Raw genomic sequence first — 16,566 nt, 5'->3', positions numbered from 1 at the left:
AGAAGTTTTGGAAAGTAATGACACTGACAAACAACAAGGACGTTTTGGAACGTGAGGACAGTTTGAGCAAATTTCCCAGTCGCAGTCAGGATGTCTTCATCAACTGTTGTCTCTACATGAGACGTCTCATCAGTCTGCTGACGCTGTGGACGGTCCTGCAGAGGACCAACAAACATGCAGATACCTGAAGGACACAGGACAGCGTTTGGAAAGTGGTGTTTTTGAAGTAAGGATTATTTTAGAAAGTGAGGACATTTAGAGGACACTCAGTGGAGACAGACACTCTGCTGTAACGTCCACATCTGCAAGTTTCAATGGGCAGAAAGTCGGGACGTTTTCCTGAACATCAGTCTGTTCACGTGTGGATGTTGTGATTTATGTGTGTGTTTATGTTCACCTCAGTCAATAACATTTCGTACTTTACTGCCATCTACTGGACTTTAAGATGTACGACGTTTATCCTGCCAAGGCCAAACGCTTGACCTCACCACCTGACTGAAGGTGACATCCCTCCACCACGTCACATGACAATCAGGCCTGATGGAGCTGGCGGAGGGAAGCTGTGATGACGTGTTTTCAAAGTGAGGAGACGTAAAACAACGAGACTCCCTCGAAAAGTGAGGACACTTCTGGACAACGAAGAGACTTTTAAAAAGTTTTCGGAAAGTGAGGACATTTTGGGTAAAGAGGACGTTTCCTCTGCCGTTTTCATGAGATTTTTACAGAAAATTGTTGAGGACATTTTAAAAAGTCGGGAGTGAATATATGGAAAACAGAGAGGACAGGATACTTTAGAAAAGTGTCCTTTTGATCTGATCTTCAGCTTTTCAAATACTCGACTGAGGTGTGAATGAGGCTTTGGGACAAGGTTGAGGTTTAGTGTCCGTCAGTGAAGGTCCTCACAAGTAGGAGGACGTGTGTGTGCGTGAGCTGCTGAAGCCGCCGTCGCCGCTCACACAGAGACAGCAGCGTTGATTGTTTGACGGTGACATTTCCTGGAGCTCTGTCTCACTAATTCATTTAATCACTTTAAAGTTTTCTGCTGAATATTTCAGACGCTACAAATCCTCCTGTGATTATTGTTTCCCTCTTCTGTTGCTGTGTAATCCGTGTAACAGCTCTAAATTAAAACTCCCCCAAATCAAACTGAAATCCGTCTTTACAAGGCAGATAATCTTCCTCTCACTGCGATTGATTTCAGCCGAGCAGCTGAGCTGAGAGGATGTTTGAGTTCTGCATCCAGAGGAAACCAGCTCGCCATCCCAGCAGCATTGTGGGACAGAGGACTCAGACCTGAACCGGGACAGGAACTTCAGGTTCGAGGAGTTCAGTCTGAAGACTTAAAGCTTCCGTAGCTTCAGTCCAACAGACGCAGAACGTTAGTGTCCATTTGTGTCCGTCTGATGGATGGAGAGTAAATATGAAGACACGGTGGCAGCTTCAGAGGCCACAAACAGACTACAAGTACGGGAGCAAAGGTGAATAAAGGACTAAAAGAGCCACATTTAGCTGAACTGTGGTCAGTTTCAGAGATTCACTCATGAAAAACACGAGTTACTGCAGGATCAAACCTGCGACCTGCAGCAGCAGCACTGTGACAGCTAACGGCTAGCCACCCAGCAACATGCTAGCTGCAGCCATCGTGGTCACAGCAGCTTTCTGAACAAGCTAACCTCTAACAGAGGAGCTTCAATAAGACTGGAAGGTGATACACAGCTAGTAAGCCTCGTCAGCTTCCTCCATCTTAGACTCTGGCTCGAGCTGTTGGAGGTCAAAGTTCACGAAAGATGAACTTCATGCAGAGATTTGGATTTTTCTTTGCCCCCTCGAGCTAATTCACTTGAATGTACTGATCATCGTTTGCACATCCGGCTTCAAAGCGACTTTAAAGTAGTGAACAGAGACAGTTGGAGTGATGAAGACGTCGGTGAGAGCTGGGACTCAGTCACACTCATTTCTCTCACCTTGATGTACGAACGCTCCGTAAACGATCCAGATGGCGCTGTGCAGAGTGCCCGACCCCATGCCGTTGGTGGGCTGGCCTGGCGGTGCATTCTGGGTAGAGGAGGAGCGCAGCGCCTGCAGCCTGTTGAGCAGGAAGATGAGCACTCCCACCACGGGGATGGCGGCGGCGATACAGGCCCAGACGGCGAGGTCAAAGGGGGCAAACAGAGAGAAGATGTTGATCTTCTCCTCAGGCTTCCGCAGCAGGATGCCGACACTGTAGTCCAGGTAACGCTTGCTGAAGTCGACCACGTTCTCCCTCTCAGGTGTGATGGTGATGGCTGACACCGCCAGGTCGGCTCTCTGCAGGGGAAGCGGCGGCAGACAGGTGGAGAACACAGATCTTAAATAGTCGCCCACCGGCTGCATTTTTCATCTGAACGAACACTGACTTCCTGTTTTACCTTGTTAATGAGGTCACCTATCATGCCGTTCCACGAGCCGTTGGGAAGCTGAGATCCATATTTACTGTCTGCCACCTGGAGGAGAGATCGATAAAGTTTATGTCACATTTACAGCCTGAAGGCAACGTCCAGAGGTCAGAGGTCAGAGGCTGAAGCTCAGGAGGAAATAAAAGGAAAGCTGTGGATGAGGGGACGACACAGAGGGAGCTGATTGGCTGGGGGAGCACTGGGAGGAGGGCGGGGCTAACGAGGCTGATGCAGGGACACAACATTAACACATATGATGGACAGAGAGTAACAGGAGCGTCTCAGCTCTTCTGCACTGAGCTCATCTTTGAATTTTTAAACCAGCTGAAACAAAGTCTGTGATATTCGACCAAAAGCAGCATTTCAGACAGCAGCTGCTGGCGTTTGATCTGCAGCTGAACTCGGCGTTGTTCTTCTGAAGTCTGACACTCCTGAACTCACCTGGTAGATCTCGTATTTGAAGCCCAGGATCTTGGCGAGGGCGTCCAGGACGTCGATGGAGAAGCCTTTGTACCTCTTGGGCTGCCCCAGGATGTTCTCTGCCACCATGACAAAGGGGTCCTCCTGCAGAAAGGGGGGGTGGAGGGTGGGGGGGTTAGCGAGGGTAAAAGCCTCAGCAGTGAGAAAAAGCACAGAGAGCGATGAAGTTTCTTCAGCCTTTGAGAGGAAAACGTGCCGCAGCAATAATGAGTTTAGGTTCATGCAAAGAATATTGATAATGGCCTCCAGAGAGAGACCCGAGCATGAGATTATATGTGTAATATAAGAGCTTCACATTCTTCTTCTACTATATAAATGAATCCATGAGGCCACTAAACACCAGAGACATCGTTCACTGACGGCTGAAGCAGCTGCACTCAGTTTACTCATCGTGTTAAGAATTTCTCTTCTTCGTGGGTTAATATCTAATGTGCGGGGGGGGGGGGGGGGGGGGGTGGAGTTAAAGTAAATAACTTGATGCTTGGGGTTCCTGGAACATGGAGCTATCTGAGGAGAGGTCCGGGGGGCTGAGAGAACACGAGCTGAATCAGTCAAAGAGTGAAAGAAAAGCGGTTCCTATGATCAGTCCAAAGGTCCAAGGCTGAGTGCAGAGAGACCTGCACAGGTGATGTGAGTCTGTGGCCGCTGCAGGAGCCACGGCGCCGTGTCGGTCGGTAGCTGGCAGCTCGGAGCTGGAAGGTGCAGCTGCAGGGGATCAACCGCAGGGTGAAGGTATTAGTCTTGCTTGGTTGGACCTGCGTCTCGGCGGCGCTGCGCCAGCACAGGAGGAGGCTCTGCTGCTGCTGTGGGATCAGCTGTTTGTATCTCTTAAACTAATCACAGAGTCCAGAGGCGCCGCTTAAGCCAAGGTGCCGGATTGATGCTCCCTCAAAGATAAAAACAGCGTCGAAACTTCTGGGTGGAGAAACACGAGTGGGCGAGAGGAGACGGAGCAGACGAATCGCCACGAGTGAGAAAAGCTCCCAGAACAAACTGAGCCGCACAAAGTCGCTTTTCTTTATTGACTGAGGGATTTTTCTGTGGATTCACTGAAGTGTATTTTGTGCTGTGGAGCGCTGGATTATTTTTATCAAGAGCTGAACTTGTGTTTAAGTGAAGCAAACATCACAGAGTTTATTTTCTCTCGTGGAGTCTTAAGACGTTCACAGACTGACACACAAGCAATCACTTCAGACGCTGCTGCTCCGACCGCCAACCTCCAGCTTTAGTCCTGCTTTTTTTGTTTGTTTACAGAAGCTCGATGCAGAGTTGTGAAGTTTTGTGAATTTCAGCATGAACGTGCTCGACACAGAGGGAATCACTACGGTGGCCATTGTAGGACAAATCAACCTCAGCTTGTCAGTCCGACTCGGCTCTACTTTCAGCTGCACTCACATACTTTTAGTTAAATGCTAAAGTTAGCATGCTAACCACTGTACAATAAGTGAACACGTGTAAATATTGGATGTTAGCATGCTGATATTTAGCTTTTAGCATGTGAATATACAAACATGTCTGCCTTTCAGCTCAGTTTATTCACTGTTTTTCCTTGTAGTTTGTAATATTATAACAACAAAAAAAGGGGTCCACAAATGCACCTTTCCGCAGTTTATCAGTTTATATATATGCACGTGTCTGTATTTCAGGATGAATTATCTTGGTACAAAAGTTCCTTCGGGATGAATTAGGACTGATCTTCATGTCCTTCTTGTTTCACTGACACTGCAGCTCGTAATCTGACTTGTGAACGTGTGAAACTGACCATCCTGTAAATGTCTGACATGAGTCTCTTACCAGTAACGTGACCACTTTGACCGTCACTCCCTGCATGCCGTTCTCTATGCGGCTCTCCTTCAGGCTGCCGTTCAGCCCGTGGACTGAGTCCCACGTGGCGAGCTGCAGAAAAACAGAAAAACAGAGTTCAGCACGGAGGCGTCGACGGCACTTTGAATGCTTTCATTTGTTTGTGAGTCAAAGGTCCTCAGAGAGACAAAGAGGAGTGAACACAACACGCACGGCGGCCGTCAATGAAGCGAAGGCTCTGCAGCTCACCGGCGGCAGTTTATTCACCATCTCACTCCATTTCATGTTTCTGAGTACCTGCTGCAAATTAGGCCAAGCGCCATGAATAAGGCAGGAAAAATGAAGAGACGTCCGTGAAACATGCCAACGAGCCACTCGGCATGTTTTCATTCATCAGCTTTTCAGACACACACAAAAGGAGCTGACCTGATTAGAAAAAAAAAATACTGTCCTCTCCAACAAAGGCCCAAACACGAAACCAAAGCGCTGTGACTTCATCTGCAGACACTGTGTGCGTGTGTGTGTGTGTGTGTGTGTGTGTGTGTGTGTGTGTGTGTGTGTTAGACAGCAGGTAATGTTCCACATGTGCAGCACAATGTCCTCACAACACAACATCATGAGCCTTTCACAGGTAAAAGCTTCACGATGTGTAAGAAGCTTAGAAATCACTCCTGATCACAGCTCACGGTCCCTTCACAGCCGTCCTGTCAGTGTCTGACATTTCTGATTTATGATCTTAAAACAGTGTCAGTTTTAGCAGCGTGGCTTTAGAGATCGGGTTCCCATCAGCCTCAGCGACATGGTAAACATTATGGTTGCTAAAGCCTGATGTTAGCATTCAGCTCCAAACTCCCCTGGACCAGAGCAGCAGTCTGTCACCGTGAAGATCACGTCTGAATTCGAGTTGTCCTGCTCACAGATGTCAGCAGGCAACTGAATCAAAGCACACAAATCACATTTCAGCGTTTCTCACTGTTAATGTGACTGTCTGGGTGCTGTTTGTGTGCCGTTATGACACCTGATGTCAGAGCCAGAAGCAGCTTTTCATTTTAAAAGTGCTGTCAGCGGCTCACTGTGGGAAAGAAAAACAGTTGTGAAACATTAAAAGTTGTCTGAACACAAGCAGCCGGACAGCAAATTTGTCTCAATTTGGAGTGAAATCAGGAACTCGTGCAACAAGACAACAGGTCTGAGCAGACGTCTGACGCCGGCTTTGGATGCTTCACAGTTTGTGAGTGGTGGAGCTGCAGAAACGTCTGCGCCAGCGGGGACGGGAGCTCGTTACCAAAGCTCCGTCACAGCAGGCTGCATTTCCACTTTGATTTTTAGTGACTTGTTTTTGTCACCGGGTCATTTTGGCATCGCAGCTTATGTGTGTGCGTTACATAACAGCAGCGTTCGTGCCCGGCTCTGCGTGTGTGCGCCGCTTTGATAAAGAGCATCCCGGTCACCGTGGAAACACACACACAAACATAAAATAGTCTTATTCCTGTTTGTTGTCGGTGTGTCTGCTCAAACATGAGCTGGAGCTGCTGTTTGATGCTGACACACACACACACACACACACACACACACACACACACACACACACACACACACACAGTGTATTGATTAGGTGGGCTGCTGATGGGTGAGGGCTCGTCTCTGTACCATTAATCCACACAGCGTCGGTCGAGTGTTTGCACACATTGAGCGCCTTGTGAGAAAACCTGTCGTTAACAGCACGCCAATCCTCGACTCATTGTCTGCTTTGCTTTTGCATAATTAAACTGATCAGTTCACAGACAGTTTCATGCATCAACGTAAAAAGACGAAAAGAATCAATGCAATAAAAACGGGTCAGTGATAATAAAAGTGATCAGCCTCGCTCTGATACATGTTCGCTGACAGTTAATGCGAACACGCTGTGTAATCTCTGACAGAGTGTCTTCATTAGTGTCGTTGAGCTGAACGTGCTGTCTGCCTCTCGTACAGTCTGCAGAGCCGTAAACAGCCTGCCGGGTCGTACAGTCACACATCACTAACACGGCTGGGACGCCTCAGACAAATCGCTCTGCTAATGAAGACGCTGCTGTTAGATATAACACAGCAGAGTGTGTGTATGAAGCTCTGGTGGCAGCATAGGCTCTCTGATAAATGCACGCTGTTGCCGGATTCGCTTTTATTGATCAGAAAAAATCCACATAAATAAGAAAATTGAAGCTGATGTGGAATCACGGCCCTGCTCTGTGTTTAACATCCATCAGTGCTGCTTTCACGCTGCAGAAATACAACCTGTATAGTTTACACTGGGTGAAGCAGTGCAGCTGGGGACAGACTGGGAATACTGGGAACTGAACCCTGCAGGCGTCCTGGTTCTGAAGGCAAACTCTCACAAAAATGAACAACTGTGCAAGAAAACATCAGGCTCCTGAACAATGAAGAGATCTTTAAAACAAAAGCTGCTTATCATCACAGCAGTGAAACTCTGGAGTCGCATGCTAATGTTAGCATGAAACAGTTAGCCTTTTAGCATGTTAGCTGGAGCCTGCCTGATGAGTTAGCAGCGTCTTCATCACGTACAGTCGTCTTACTCGTTTCTATGCCGTGCATCATATACTATTTAACACTGTAACATGCTAACATAGTAGCATAGTATGCTATCATTCTGTTGAGGGCGGGCTGGGTTTGGATGCTGGCGGTGGGAAGACACTTCTTGTACTCCACGTAGCGCAAAACCACAAATTTGTCTCAAAGGTCTGCATCACATATCCTCAGACCCTCCAGACAAACAGGAACAGAAGAAGAAAAGTGAAGCATTGCGGAGGAGGCGTTGAGCGAGCTGAGGATGACGGAGAGGCAGCGAGAACGAGGGTAAATGGAGACGAGAGGAAGGAGGCGGAGGACAGAAACAGACAGAGAGAGGGAGCGCTTGTTTAATAATCAGGGAGCTATTCTCAGCACTGCTGTCCTTTCAGTGATCTCAGTCCCTCCTTTTTCTTTATGTGTGTGCGATGGCCTTCATTAACACACACACACAGATAAATGAGCTCTATCTTCTGTCTCACTTGAACTGATGAACCATCAGAATGGCCACCGGAATCAACCAAGAGGAGAGAAGAAGAAGAAGAAGAAGATGTAGTAAGACTGAAGCGGTTGTACCCGGCAGGGATGAGCCTCTTTCTTTGTTCCCTCTGGATCTGCAACGAGGCTTCGGAGTGACGGGAAAACGCGTCGGAGGACTTTCAGCTGTCTGGAGGGCAGAAATGGGACTTTATAGTTTTCAGGATGCCTTCAGTGTCCCCGACCGCGCTGTTAATGAATAATAAAAGATAAGACTGTTGTGGAAATAAAATTACAGTATTGAAGTCTGACTGATGTTTGGTGGCTTCCTCACACCACGGCAACATTTTGGGCTTTGGAGACTCTAAATTGCACCGAATCTGAACTTGATAATAACAAGTCTAATTTACTTTGAAAGGAGTTTGGCGACATTTGAATAAAACAACATTTTCAGAGCATACTTCTTCCTCTCTCACGTCACTCCTGTTTCCTGAAGGGTCCTTTGAAGACTTTTGCCTTTTGTGGCCCCTAAAATGGATTAAATTTGAAAAAACTGGCATGAAGACGCACACTGCTTAACGTGATTTCCTGATGTTGGCGGACAGGAAGCGTCTTACTGACGAGTTTGTCACTGACGCACAGTTTGGATCAAAGCTTTTTACTGCATCTGAACAACCAAACTTCCCTCTGCAGAAATAACAAAGCCAATCTGTTCTGCTCCGAAGAGGCCGAGCGTCACGTCGCCGTGAACAGACCGCTGTTACTCCTGACAATTATTAGATTATTAATACTAGAAATAGCTTTTGCAGAATGCCACACAGTCCCAAGAGTGTTGCCGGTCTTTCTAACTGCAGCTCATTTTGCTGACTTACGGCGGCCATGTTGCTGTGCGCCGTGCGAGGAGCTGGTAATGAGGAAGAGGAGACAGCAAAAATAGGAGAAATGAAACGCTGAGAGACGTTTGGTGTCTCATTACAGGATCAGCAACAATCAACACGTGCTGCTTCTTTTTATCTGGTCATCAGTGTTCGTCCTCCTTTTAATAAGCAGATTTGTTCAAAGACAGTACAGGATTCGTTTTAATAACCTTTATTTTAGCGGGCGAGACGTGAGGAACAGCGTCGTATTTACAGTGACATGCTCAGAATACATGAGGTGATTCTGACAGTTACACATTGATCCTTCTCCAAATGTATGCCTCTGTAATAAATAGCACGAGCCTTTTTTAACTGGTTTCCTGGTCCTGGATTGCGTGATTCATCCTTCCTGTGACAGTACTCGGCTCGGGGCCACCGAGTCAATCGTCTACATATTTGTCAAAAACGAACACGCTCAGGCTGAACAGAAGCTGCACAACTTCATTTAAACACCAAAACCTCCAGGACCCTAACTGAGACTCTGAAACCAGGAGAGCTCAGGTGAGACCCTGAACCCTTATGGCTCCAAAACCAGAGAAGAACTGAAGACCAGGACAGCACAAAACCATGAAGGCAGACTTGGTTTGGTCACCAGGCCGTCTCTGTTCCTCCCACAGGCTCTAAAGGGATGTGAACTTCTCTCTAAGGCTGCGGCGTCGTCTGCTGATTCAGACGAGGCGCGAAGTGACGGCTGCTTTTCATTCACCTGAAGTCTCTGCAGCCTCTAGATGTGCGACCTGCCATGCAACGACCGGCCATGAATACGCTCTGCGCTTCATCCAGTCTTCACCGGTGAGAGCATCGAGATGCTGGGACCTTCATCACAATGCCACATTCTTCTCTTTCTGCTCGTCTTCAGTCACACAATGTCGTGTTCTGTTGGCTGACGGAGCTCAGCAGAGGTTTAGCGGTTAGCTTAGCTCTTGCAAGTAGACTCTCCTTAGAAGGGAAAATACTCTGAATTGGTTTCTGTGAAAGTAAAATCAGATCAACACATGCTCAGACACGCAGGAATCACAGAATCAGAGGGGAAAACTGTCCCATCATCGAGCCTCCTGAACTGTGATGCAAATACATTTCAGAGAAAACTTATTTGCTGCTGGATGATGTTCAGTGACAGCAATTTTCCAGCCCATGAAGTGCCACATTTTGACGCCACACAGGAGTCGCAGGGAGGAGGTCGGGTGGAGGGCGGACGCACAAAGTGCAGCAGCATTTCACTCATTTCTGTAACTGAACTGCTTCACCCAGTGTTTCTCCTTTCGCCCTCATTTATCTTCATAAACTATCACAGCATCTTACTGATGCTTGATTGGTGGTAATGCTTGATTTAGTAATTTTTCCCAGATTTTAAATCTTTCTTGTTTTTGAGAGATGTAGATTAGATTCATGCTAATTAAACACCTTGGGGAAAGGTCACAGTTTGGTTACACAAACAGATATAACAAACAGATAGAACATGTAAACTGCTGCTCGTCTCCTCGTCTGTGCGTCCTGCCCTCCTCCTGGCGGAGGTCAAACATGGCGGATAAATCTCCACCTCGCTCAGAGCGCCGCTGCTCATGCATTATTCCTGTCCGCCGCGCTTCTTTCCCTTTTCCTCAAATGTCAGGCCTCTTTCCTCCCTCCTGTCATCCAAAAGGCTCTGCTGGCTGTCTTTCCGTAACTCATTCTCCCGTGGACAACACAGCGAAATGCCAGCGCCCCCCCCCCAACAGACTTCTTTTTTATTTCCACACCTTCACCTCCTCCTCACTCTTTTCTTGGATTAGTGATTTAAATTAGTTCTGAGGGTGTGTGTCACCGTGCTGAGCCCTCATCACTTGGCTGTTAACGCAGTATATTTATACATCCGTCCCACTGATGGACTGTCAGTCAGAGAGTCGGGGACGAACTCGTCTCTCTGCTGATGGAGGCTGATCCTGGTCCACGTGGACACTGGTTGAGGTGTTTTTTAAAAGGTAGAAATGAGGACGAGAAACCTTAAAACTGTACTTACAGCACTTGAGAAACACACACACACACACACACACACACACACACACACACACACACACACACACACACACACACACACACACACAGAGTCGGGTCACAGTCACACGTGCACCCGCCCACACACACTGCACATCACACACACACTGCAGCGTCGCCACGCTGCTGTCGTACAGTTTCGCTCTCTGATGCATTTTGCTGTTATGAAACCGCTTTGATGTTTCTAATCTACACAAAGCTTCGCTCTCCGGGGCCTTTTCAGAGGAAAACACCACGCCAGTGTGAATGGCAATGAGAGTGTGTGTGTGTGTGTGTGTGTGTGTGTGTGTGTGTGCGTGCGTGCGTGCGTGCGTGCGTCCACGTGTTTGCCAGCTTTTGATTTCTACCTTTGTGTTCGTCTAAAGGACGATCCGTGGGTGTCAGATAATTAGCGCCGCTGCAGGGACCCCGCAGAGCCCCGCTTCATATTCAACCTTCACCGGATTACAGAACTTAACAAAACCTGTTTTTCCATCATTTTAATTCAGTTCGGGACGTTAACTCTCACAAACACGTCAGTGTTAGTGTAAGATGCACCAACCCTCCTGAAAAATGAGTCATTTTGGTCCAAAGCAGAACGTCCTTCTGATGGATCCGATGGCGTGAGACCGGCGTGGACGCTGCAGTCCTCCTGCAGTCAGGTTGTTTGGGACTGAGACTCAAAGCAGGTGTAAACTCTGACCATTGTGTTCAAGTAAAAATACAGCCAGCAGGCCTTCCAGGGCCGGTATGTTGGTCATCTGTCAAAGGTGAAGTGGCTTCAGGCTTCCTTCGTTGGCCTCATGGAGCCTTCTGCCTGGACGTTCAGCACTAACTGGGCCAGGCTGTGTCAGCGGGGTCCAGACCAGCTCCAGTAACATCAGGGCAGCAGGGCGCTGTGGTTCCTGCATGTCGGTAACCTGACCACTCATCTTAGACGCTCTGTGACCTTTGGTCCTGGGCTGCTTTCAGCGTGGAGGATTGTTTGATCCGATTCCTTCCTTTGAGACGAGTAATCTTCTTCTTCAGTCAGTTACGATGAATCTGAGCAAACGTTCGGTTCCTGCTCTCAGACAGTTTTCAGCGCTTCAGTTTAAAACACCTCACTGATCTTCAGGTGCTCTGAGTCTTTCTGGATTTTCTTCTGCATTTAAATTTTCATTATTATTACAAATGTTCTGTCCGGTGCTTCGTGTTCATCTTGATTCCAGAGTTGGATAAACTTTGTTTAAACCAGCATTTATGACGGGGGCATATGGCTGGGTATGCGGTGCCTCTGTGAGATGCACAAATGGATATATGATTTATGGTTTGATATCCGGTCCCTTGTGAAATCCGAACACTGCATCTGTTTTTCATAATTCTGTTTCATTACAGCTTTTTCATTTCAGTCCTGCAATTATAACCAAACCTAATTTGATGTCTCTTTATGGGACGTGCAAGACCTCAGTGGTCATTCATCACTGCCTACCAGAAAAAGAGATTCCATCTTTGTGACTTTGGGGGAAAAAGGAGAAAAATATCTATCTTGTTCCATGCATTATTCACAGAAATTAGCAAGCTTTGAGCTTTCAAAAGGCACAAATTGTTGTTAACAACTCCAAATTACCTCAGGGATTTGAAATTAGTACCGTCTGAGGCTCATTTTCATTCTCCAACATTTCTAATGGATTCATTTCAGAAGGGCCGGTAACAATGCATTCCCCATTATGGACAAATGGGTGGGTAATTTCGATCCTCAACAAAATAATTGCAAACCTCTTTAGCTCCTCTGTGGGAGAGGAGACTGACAGAGGGACAAAAGAGGCCACGGGGACAAAAAGACGAGGCAGACAGGCAGGAGACGGGAAAATGGCAGCCTGGTCAGAGGAGACGTGAGCGTGAGTCACGCGTCATTCTGTGGATCGATCGCTTGCATTAGCAGTCAGAAATCTGAAATGTGACAAAGCAAGAGGCTAACGACCACGACGTTAAGTCATTATTCTTTAAAAAGAATCCCACAAACACCATGTTTACATTCTGGGTGTAACAGTACTTCCTTGACTGTGATTGGCTGACTCTGTGAACACACACCTGTGACCGCATTACATCAGTATACCTGCACCACACAAACAGTTACCTGTCGCCTGCCGCCATGTTGTTTCTGAAAAAGGTCAAAGTGGACAGAGGCTGAGCAGTCGCCAGCTGAAGTCTGGGATGTCTCACACTTCAGTCGACTTCACGTTCACTTCAGATTCCTCCTGAGGTTCACACAACCTCCTGTGCAGGTACGATTACAGATATTTAGCAGATATTTCCTGCATCGAAGCAGCGACACTGAAGCACCGATGTAGAGCTGAGCTGACGGCTCGTTTGCTTAGTCATAATTAAAGAGTTCTTAACTTTCCTCATTTTGTTTGGTGACCTGTGAAGGACCACCTGCAGGACCCCTGAGAGTCCTCAGACCCTAGTTTGGAAACCACTGGAGCTAAATCGGGGCCCTATTAGACGTTGGAGGGGTTATCTGTCTTGTAGTCCTCCCGGCGGCCGTCTTCCATCTGATTAAAAACAGCGATTCGCCAACTCTCCCTCTGAGGATCGTGGGTGAGAGCATAATGTCTTCTGACACGTTCAGTTGCCGCCATCAATTGAAGAAGATGGAAAAAAAATACCCCAGGTTTTCTCTTTTTTTTCCCTCTTCCAGTGTTTCGTGGGAGGGCGATTTACCGACAACAAATTGCTGCGAAGACACATCAAAAGTCAATGAGATGAGAAAAGTGAGGAAGGATAGATGGGATAACACACGGGGGAGGTCTGACGGGCAGCAGCGCCGCGGCACAAGTTTCCAGGGAAAGAGGGAAATGACATTTCAATCTCTATCAGGGCTGATCTGGAGGTGGGAGGGGGTGGTGTTTCATCTGTGTGGAAAATTTGCTTTGAGAAATGGCCCTGGGAGGAGAGAGGAGAGGCGTGGACGCACAGAAAGATGGAGAAGAAGATGGAGATGGAGATAACACAAACACTGTAGGGGGGAAATGAATTGAGTGTGTGCGCAGTGAGAGTGAGCAGCTGATATCTCCCCACCAGGCAGACAGCGCTCACCTGAACATCAGAAACTCGGTGAAACTTTCCTCGCACAGCCTCGTTTTTCTGTCCCCCAAACAGATTCAGACTGCCTGGAGGAGTAAGGCGACGTGAGACAAACAGGAAGCTGGCTGTTTGAGCGTTCTGGCTGCTCCAGACTCGGACGGCGCAGACAAACAGGTGGACGCAGTTACTGAGCTTTCAGGACAGATGGTCTCTTTTTCCCTGTAATTAATTTTGTTTTCAAAGCAGACGTCTGTTCCTCTCTGCTTCAACATCAACCGGCATCGCCCACCGTCCCCTCGAGTTAGCGTCCCGTCCAGCGTCCCCTCATAGCACAGCGCTGACCGGGTATCAGACCCGTCTGAAGGTGTGTTCATGTGTCTTCATTCGTTGGACGTGAGGTCGCTCCGGGCGGTGCAAAGTGAGACGGAGACACATCTGTGTGAACTGGAAATGTTTCAGTCCACCGACGTCCCCGAGGGGACTGATCAGTCAGAGACAAATAATTAGATATTTTAGTTCAACTTCATCCTTCTTTCTGAGCTGCTCTTTGTCACCTCATTAATTCAAACCAACGGCTGCACTTTATTGTGAACATGGGACCTGATCTCCAGCCTGTAGATCAGCTCAGTCCCTGCGGCTCGGGGGGAGATCAGAGGAATCAGACGGTTCGAATCTGTCCCCTGCAGCCGACAGCTCGTGCTGTGAAACACCTCGAGTGGTGAGACGAGAATCTTGGCCTTTAACTCAGAGCCTCGCCGGCGCGTTCAGACAGAGAGCAGAGCCTCACATCGTTTACTCTGATTTGACCACGGGACCTTTTTTGTTTATTCACTCCAAACAGCCAATTTAGCAGCTGTACGTTAGCGGTAAGCTAGCAGCTCTGGACAAACACTGGACTGTGTTTGTGTTCAGCTCAGCTTCTGTTAACTCTGTCATGTCCCTCCACTCTCTGTCCCTTCCTGTCCTCGCTCAGGCTGAAACGTCCCTCCACTCTCTGTCCCTTCCTGTCCTCGCTCAGGCTGAAACGTCCCTCCACTCTCTGTCCCTTCCTGTCCTCGCTCAGGCTGAAACGTCCCTCCACTCTCTGTCCCTTCCTGTCCTCGCTCAGGCTGAAACGTCCCTCCACTCTCTGTCCCTTCCTGTCCTCGCTCAGGCTGAAACGTCCCTCCACTCTCTGTCCCTTCCTGTCCTCGCTCAGGCTGAAACGTTCTCACTTCAGGCCGGCTGGTCTTTGAGTCAGTTCACTCCAGCTCGGGCCTCTAAAATCGTTTTCTTGCATCTGAACTCCTCACTTGCATTCATATGACACACACACACACACACACACACACACACACACACACACACACACACACAGACGACAGCGAGCTCCCATCCAAGACACTGACAAAACTACCATGACAGCAGGTCTGGCTCGAGGACACTTCAGCAGCAGGATCCGGGGTTTGAACCAGCCACCCTGTGATTCGTGGATCTCTGTATCTTCTGCGTATCTGATTAACTTTCAGATGACACGCACACACACACACACACACACACACACACACACACACACACACACACACACACACACACACACACACACACACACAATAACCGGGTTATGCGTCCTCCCTCAGTCTGGATCATGTTCAGGACGTGATGTGGACGACACTGCAGGACTCTGCGCTGTAACTCAGGCCTGTTTCAGGAAACGCTGACTGGCTGTCGTGTGTTTTCACTGTGTGGACGCTGACATGCTGTGTGTGTGTGTGTGTGTGTGTGTGTGTGTGTCAGCCTCTAACCTGCATCGTATGCTAATAATAAAACGTCTTCGTGTTCAGCTGTGTGTATGTGAGAGGTCGTCATTATGTGTGTGAGGGACATATATGCCTGTGAAGGGTGGGGTGTGTGTGTGTGTGAGTGTGTGTGTGCGCGCTATGGGCCTGTGTTGTGTGGCCATCATGTAGCACAGAGGGACCCATAACTCACAATGAGAAGCCAGGTGATTAAAACTTCATTACTGCTGTGTGTGTGTGTGTGTGTGTGTGTGTGTGTGTGTGTGTGTGTGTCTGCTCTCCGACACACATTACCTACAAGCTGTTCAATCATCTATTGTTATGCATGCTTGTAAACATGAATCAGATAAAATCAAACGCAGAAGAAAACAGATGATTTCAATTTTTTTTTGATAAAATGGTAAAAATCAAAAATGGCTTCTTTTCAACACAAACACGGATTCGAGGAGACTCTCGACTATCTCTTCCTTCCTTTCCTCCTTGTCCTCGCTCCCTTTTCCTTTCCTTCTCTCTAAGCCTGAAGATAATTTCAAGGCTTTTTCATCCTCTTTTCATCTTTCCCTCATCTCTCCTCCTATCATTTGCCATCCTTAACTTTTCCTTTGTTTCTTTAGTTCAGTTTAATGTCAAGAAAAGAAGAAAAAATCACCTTTTCAAGAGCAGAAAGACACAAAGATTTGGAATTACTTACATTCTTTAGCCTCTTTGAACCCGTTTTTGTACTAAGTTACATGATAAGCAGCAAACTGAGACGGCCTTGACAAGACTGTTATTCATCGTGTAAAACAGTGTAAGATGTTGAAATGAGTGTGATTGATTGAATCAGTGCAGCCGCTCGCTCACACAGAAGTGATGACGACGCACATATCATTTCATGAAGAGCAGTAAGCTACTGTAAGACACCACACACAGCAGGTTCACCTCCAGAAGACGCCTTCATAAAACCTCATTCTCCTGTTAAATATTGATTGGTTTAATGGGAAGGGACGAGCGTCCGCAGTCCTGAACAGGGACGCTGTTAATCAAGGT

General features: G+C 47.7%; 1 protein-coding gene across 3 annotated transcripts in view; it reads right to left on the bottom strand.

The window, feature by feature from the left end:
* LOC139349289 (glutamate receptor ionotropic, delta-1-like) overlaps positions 1–16,566 on the bottom strand; it is a 397,115-nt gene that overhangs the window by 30,053 nt on the left and 350,496 nt on the right. For all 3 annotated transcript variants that reach the window (XM_070989916.1, XM_070989918.1, XM_070989919.1), the window contains 4 exons: positions 4,710–4,811; positions 2,877–2,999; positions 2,409–2,483; positions 1,965–2,307 (listed from right to left, as the gene is read on the bottom strand). In XM_070989916.1, coding sequence (XP_070846017.1) covers positions 1,965–2,307; positions 2,409–2,483; positions 2,877–2,999; positions 4,710–4,811 — 643 coding nt within the window. The remainder of the gene's footprint in view (positions 1–1,964; positions 2,308–2,408; positions 2,484–2,876; positions 3,000–4,709; positions 4,812–16,566) is intronic.

The sequence above is a fragment of the Chaetodon trifascialis genome, chromosome 21 (genome assembly GCF_039877785.1).
Source record: "Chaetodon trifascialis isolate fChaTrf1 chromosome 21, fChaTrf1.hap1, whole genome shotgun sequence".
NCBI lineage: Eukaryota > Metazoa > Chordata > Actinopteri > Chaetodontiformes > Chaetodontidae > Chaetodon > Chaetodon trifascialis.
Note: the sequence above shows the minus strand (reverse complement) of the source record. Positions and strands in the feature narration are given on the sequence as shown.